Source organism: Sapajus apella, unplaced genomic scaffold (genome assembly GCF_009761245.1).
Source record: "Sapajus apella isolate SASKATOON/1434 unplaced genomic scaffold, GSC_monkey_1.0 scaffold18, whole genome shotgun sequence".
Classification (NCBI taxonomy): domain Eukaryota; kingdom Metazoa; phylum Chordata; class Mammalia; order Primates; family Cebidae; genus Sapajus; species Sapajus apella.
Genome location: NW_022436958.1, coordinates 18,201,420 through 18,208,001, shown reverse-complemented (window position 1 = coordinate 18,208,001; position 6,582 = coordinate 18,201,420). Strand labels below are relative to the sequence as shown.

General features: G+C 33.8%; 1 protein-coding gene across 8 annotated transcripts in view; it reads right to left on the bottom strand.

Annotated features, from left to right (window-relative positions):
- Positions 1 to 1,864: 1,864 nt before the first annotated feature.
- GALNT13 (polypeptide N-acetylgalactosaminyltransferase 13) overlaps positions 1,865 to 6,582 on the bottom strand; it is a 593,565-nt gene continuing 588,847 nt past the window's right edge. For all 8 annotated transcript variants that reach the window (XM_032286428.1, XM_032286423.1, XM_032286422.1 and 5 more), the window contains one exon: positions 1,865 to 5,773. Coding sequence is in view for 2 of the 8 variants with exons in the window: in XM_032286427.1 (XP_032142318.1) it covers positions 5,633 to 5,773 (141 nt within the window). In the remaining 6 variants the exon portion in view is untranslated. The remainder of the gene's footprint in view (positions 5,774 to 6,582) is intronic.

Genomic DNA, 6,582 nt, shown 5'->3' with positions numbered 1-6,582 from the left:
TGAAATAGAAAAAACAACAACAACAACAAAAAACAACCAACACATGTAATCATCAAGTCCTTTTTTCCCCCTTGTGCTATTTTTAGCTAAAATTTCAGTACAACTGGAACCAAGCAGCAGCTTACATTTCATTTTCATGCCAATTGAATGCATGATGAAAAATCTCATTTTTAAAAAACTTTATAGATATATCCTTAATCATATAATGTTCATTGGCATTCTAACTCATTAAAAACAGAATATTGAGTGATTTGTTCTCTCCAGCTGAAAACAAAAACAAAATAACTTCATATAATGATGACACAAGTATCACAGAAGTGGTCTTTATCTTAAAAGATAGTTAAGAAAATAACTGCCCTGAATTCACTAGTATTTCAGAGGGATTTTTTTTTAAAACAAATACAATGAAAATTGTCTTTAGAATTTATTGACTAATATAAAACAAACTGGGCTACAAATATACACAAATCATTTAGAACACATTGCTGGTGCTCATTCAACACCATAAATTCATACAATAGCTGATATTTAGAAGCAGTTCAAACATGGTGTAGTCACAACAGATGTGTCTATATGCTGTACATAAGAGAGGCTGATTTCACCTATTCGATATTTTGACATATTGGGGAAAATGGGCAGTGGTAGAATCCTGAAACACAAGCTGCCTTAAGATCTAATTGAATTTTTGTTGCCCAACTGAATTGGAAATTTATTCAAGATTTGCAGCAGATATCAGCTATGCAGGATAACAGCTGTGGATGGTGACACATCCATTAAAAATTTGAATTTCTAAAATTCTTCATATTTGTGAAATCAGTGTACTTTATAACTTAAGAATGCATACATGTTTTGCCTCCTCTGAGACTAGATTTAGCATCTGTAAATGAGATGCAAGTAAAATGGTTGTGAGCAGATACGATCATCATGTCTTAAGTGGTGAAACCATGTGTGGGGGAGATGGTATTTTGAGGTTTACTGAACCAATTCAGAATATGTTCCTAACCTCCCACCAAATTTCTTAAAAGGGTAAAAACAGTTCTGTTTTACTGTAGTTATTTTTTTTCATACTCTTTTTTCCTTTTTATTAGACTGTTTCTAAGCACCATGGCAAAATCAAATTTATGGATTGTGTTTACTAGAGTTTACAGAGATCCACTGGGAAGCCTAGAAATCTCTGCTGATTTCCCTGCAGTCTTTGAAGCTGCATAACATAGAACCTACCCAATCTTCACAGTAATAGACGGTCTAATCCTCTGTGTAAGCTGTAGGCCAAACCTTACTTTCAACTTGAAGATAATTAGAAGGAAAGTGAAAGTGAGCATGTTCCATTAGTTACTACTCAAGAGACTGATTCTCTGAAACCCAGCTTGCCCAGTAATGCTCGGATGTTCCTGCGATCATGCTGTTTCTTGGTAGTTCATTTCTGCTGTAGGTCTTAGTGCTTGTATTATTTTAAAGAACTAATTTTATTTAAATACAAAAGGTGGTAAGAATTTAAATATTTCTAAAAAATCAATGTACTAATCATAGCTTTTTTTTTTTTTTTTTTTTTTTTGACATAGTCAAGGCTGGAGTGCAGTGGCATGATCCTGGCCCACTGCAGCCTCTGCCTCCCAGGCTCAAGTGATTCTCCAACATCAGCCTCCTGAGTAGTTAGGATTACAGGTGTGCGCCATCACACCCAGCTAATTTTTGTATTTTTTGTAGAGATGGGGTTTTGCCATGTTGGCCAGGCTGGTCTTGAACTCCTGAACTCAAGTGATCCGCCCACCTTGGCCTCCCAAAGTGCTAGGATTACAGTTGTAAGCCACTGTGCCTGGCCCCATAACATGTTTAATGAAGATATTTTTCTCATCATTATTCCATTTCCATAACTTTTTGACTGACAATATTAGTTTATATTAATAATAAGGGGTCCAGGCAACACCACTTATAGATATATGATCCTTAGAAAAGCTATATTACATATCTGGGTTTCAGTCTTATTATCTATAAACATAGAAACTAAGACTAGGTCATCTGTAAAGTCCTTTAAAAATCTCTATAATTGTGTTTATTCCATTCACTGCACTTTGAAGATAAATTTAGTAAGTTCTTATGAAATCATGAAAATACATAATTTTTAAGACAATGACATGTCTCCCTTTTAAAAGTCAAAATCTTATCCCTTCAGGTGGCCATTGGACACAACCAAAAGATAAAAATTAAAACTATTTTTAGCTTAATGAAACAACTTATATAATATAGCAGCATTTTAATAAAATATCATATTTCATTTCCATAAGGTAGGATATTTTATCCAGAAAATAATATATAGTCCATAGATTAATGTGAAGAATATTAGGAAGAAAATTATAATTTGAAGACAAAGTTATTGAAAATCCTGTCTAAATATATTATTAGCCTTTATTTTAAAATTTAAAATACAAAAAAAGTATGATACAATAACACTTAGCAACTTTAACACACATTTTTCAGTTCATTAATTCAAGAAATATTTAAAGAATACTTTGTATATGCCAGGAATACCAGACTAACAAAACTGACAAAGCCCCTGCCTTCATGGGACTTACCTTCTAGAGCATGTGATGGGCATGTTTTGGGCTGGGGAGGAGGAAGTGTAGACAGAAATAAAGAAGCAAACTTATAGATTGCCAGGTACAGGGGATAGGGAAAGCAGAAGGGAGAAGGGTTTGTCTTACTGATAATATTTGAACTGAGACCAATAAGGGGAGCTCTCTGGGGCAGAGGGAACAAAACACTAAAGCAGGAACTTTCTTGGGAGCCATACTGGGGTAAGAGGCAGAATAATAAGAGATAAGAGATGAGTCAGAAAAAGGTGGAATTGCATATGTGTGTATGTGTAATGAGTGGTATGGATGTGTAGGGGGCTATCGCTCATGAGGGACCTTGAAGGCCACTAGAGGGAGAAGTCATTGGAAGATTCTGAGGAGGGAGGTGACACAATCAAATTCATGGTTAACAGAATCAATATGGCTGTTGTACTGAGAATAGATTGTTCAAGACAAGGACTGGAAAATTAGGGAATCAAATAATAAGCATATTGCGATTAAAAAGGTCAGAGGTAGTGACACCTAGTGGATGTGGTGGCAAGTCATTCTTTTCTAGTTATATTTCAAAGGTAGCATCGAGGGAATTTGCTGATGGATTAGATGAAAGTTGAAACAGAAATAGAGGAGTCAAAAGCAACTTTCAGTTTTTGACCTGAGCATCTGGAAGGCTGAAGTTGCATTAACTGAGATGAAGAAGACTACAGAAGAGATTGGTTTGAAATAAAGTATCTGTGAATCTAGCCCCATAAATAAGGGATGAGTGCATTACAAATCCAATCATGGTTTTAACTTTTTGTACTGAAGACAATAAACATTTCTGAAAACAAATTGAATGTTAGTCATTGCTTTCTAGTGTTGGGTGTTTTATAACATTTTATGCCACGTTTTGTTAGATAATATAATGGCATGTGTTGAAGCCATCTGAAGTTTCTTTAAAAATTCTTTTCTTGCATGAAACTCGTGCAGTTTTTCTCACTATGACCATAATGACCTTTCACATATTTAAAATGCTGCTAAAATGTTTCAAGTTCAGCTTTGATGGGGTAGCTGTATTTATAAAACTTTGCCATAGACCATTTTCTATATAACATGCATTTTGACAAATCAATAAGTGGAACATATGGTATACATGAGTCCTTGAAAGCTGAAGCTTTTTCAACTTAAGGAATAATGCTGTGCAGGGTCTTTTTGCCTTACTTTAGTCAGGACAAGAGGAAATGTGGGGAGAAAAGGCGTGTAAAAATGAAAAATGGGAATTTCACATGAGGCCTCAATGGACTTGAGAGGCTGCTATGAATTTAAGGCAATGGTTCATTGCCTCTTGGGAGTCATAGCCTTCTTTCCAAGTTTGCTGTGATATATTCCCACCTCTGAAAAACATGCCCTGATATTCAACCTTTTGCTTACAATTTTAGGAATTCCACGGATTCCCAGAGAGCTTGTGGTGAGGGGTATCTACACTTTAAGAGCAAATCTGAAATGCTCCAGGTTGTAGATTCTTTCCCAGAGCTGTACTAACAAAAAAATCAAAAGAGAAAGGAATACCAGCTGAAAAAATCATTTAAGATTTTACTGACCATCAGAAAGTGTCCTCAGTTTCATTATAAAGCAGTGTACATGTAAGTGTATGTCAGAGACATAGACAGTTTGTATGTAGTCAAACTGATTACTCCTTTCTATAAGAGCTTTTTAAGTAGAGATGAGGGCCAAAGAAGTGAAATCTTCTGCTCCAGAAAACACTTCCATTTTTCTTCTCAAATTTCTCTTAGCTGCAGAGTGCATTTATAATGAATAACAAACATATATAGGGCAACTCTATGAGCATTTTAAATGATGTCAAATACAAAAACTTATTAGAAAAAATCTGATTTTTTCATTTTCATGGCTTCTGCTAATGTATTTTGAACATAAATGGTTTTAAGACGAGAAAAGAAAATGTGAATTTGGCCTAATTATAACTATGCTCCTTGGGTCATAATATATGGCAAACAATATCTAGCAGTTTAATTATGGTAAAAATTTAATGAAGGTGTGTTGAGTTTATTCCCCTGGTGATAAATTATTAGATATTGGAGCATAACACTGAAAGGTATTCTTTAATATATCAAATTAAAATGACAGTGGTAACCTAACTAAAATCTTTACGTGCAATAAAGTTAAAAATTAAATCTAAAATTTTCCCTTTCACCTACAATTCTGTAGAGCATCAGTGGCATGCCACTGTCTATAGAGTGAAAAGAAAAGGGATGGTAGAGTTTGTGGGGAGCAAAATTTTGGTTAATAATTGAGTTTCCAACATAAATTCTAGGAGCAAGATTGTTTGGCTTCAGCATGTGTTAGGAATGATTGCAACCCACTTTGAGTTCTCTTACAGTGATTGAAGTGTTGTGGCTTAGATTCATCTTGTTCCCTTCAGTGCTTCACGGAGTTCTTTTTTAATGTACTTTAAATTGAATTAAAAATTTGCCATCTTTTTTGACTTCACATTGGTTTGAATGTGATGCTTCTGTTAAGGCTCTATGAATTCAACATCCAATGTAATGTTTTTCCTTGTCTAAAACTTGGAATATTTTGTAAGAAGAATTCACCATTCAGAAATAATATGTGGCCCTATTGTAGACATAGAAATTAAACATGTTTCCATGAAGGTCCAGTAAAAAGAGTTTATAAAGAACTGATGCTATTTCATAATGAACATGATTTTATAAGGCATTTACATTCTATCACCATGACAACAAAAATAAAATAACCTCCAATTAACCCTGTGACATGAGTGCAATAAAGATTTTCCTTAAAGCAAACACAATTTGTTTTCCAAGTTGTTCTGTTGTTTAATAACAGTTTGCTATTACTTATATTTTTATGTGCTTCTTTGACCAGATACAAATTTTAGTAGGGAAATATGCAAACATTTCTAGAAATGAATTATAAACAACTGTGTTTTAGAATACTAAAATGATTTTTAAAACTTTCAACTCAGCAAAGTTAATATTTTCCCCCAATTGAAATAATGGAAAAACAAAAGCGTAGACACTTTCACGGCTTGGGGGACATGGACATCATGTGCCCAAGGTCATGTTCCTTAGCAGCCACTGTTGGGATCTGCTTCCACTACAGTCCTGCATTGTAGGCACCATTTTGTCATCTTCAGAAGGCTCATCGAGACATTGGTTACTGTTAACATGTCGCAACGTGAGTCTCTGTAAAAGATAACCAATAATCAGTGCAGCTTATTTCATCTTTAGCTTCACTAGCACATCAGATTAAATCTGTTCTTTAAAAAATCCTTTACTTTTTTTTAGTATAATACATGGTGATAGGTTTGTAAAAGGAACTGTTCACAGGTGTTCCTGGATTAATTATTATACAACGTTGACTATTATGAAGTCATCATTGTCTAGTATACCTTTATTTGCAGATGGTTAAAGAAACTGGCTGACATTTATCATGCATTGCCAAGAATTCAGGCTCCTTTGCAAAAAGCCCATTTGTGAGCTCTGAGTTCAGTTGAGGACTGCAAATATTAACAAGCTTTTGCAAAAGCTTAGTTTTCTTAGGCATGTGTTATTCAGTAACCATTTGGTAAACATGCAAATAGATGGCACAGCTGTGACCCAAATGAACAAAACTGCTAGAGATGTTCCCATTTCAAAATACTAAACAAGCTATAGTATCTGTGACTGTAAGATATTCATTGTGGAAAATGATTATCAGAGCAAAAAATAATCTGTCTTACTTGATAAAATCTTTACAATATTTTAGTCTGTATTTTTAAGAATCTTAAAAATATATCAAATAAAAACAGGGGCATGATAATCATATATTTTTAAGTGTTATATTTATATTTTAGTTTCATCATAAATTCCAATAATTGTATCATGTTAACCAGTCATTATATATATCTTCTCTTTGGCATTCTTATGTAGATTGGAAATCACAGTTTTGGACTTTTCAGATATACATTTTAAATCAACATGATTTATACATATTATTTATATATATATTTAAA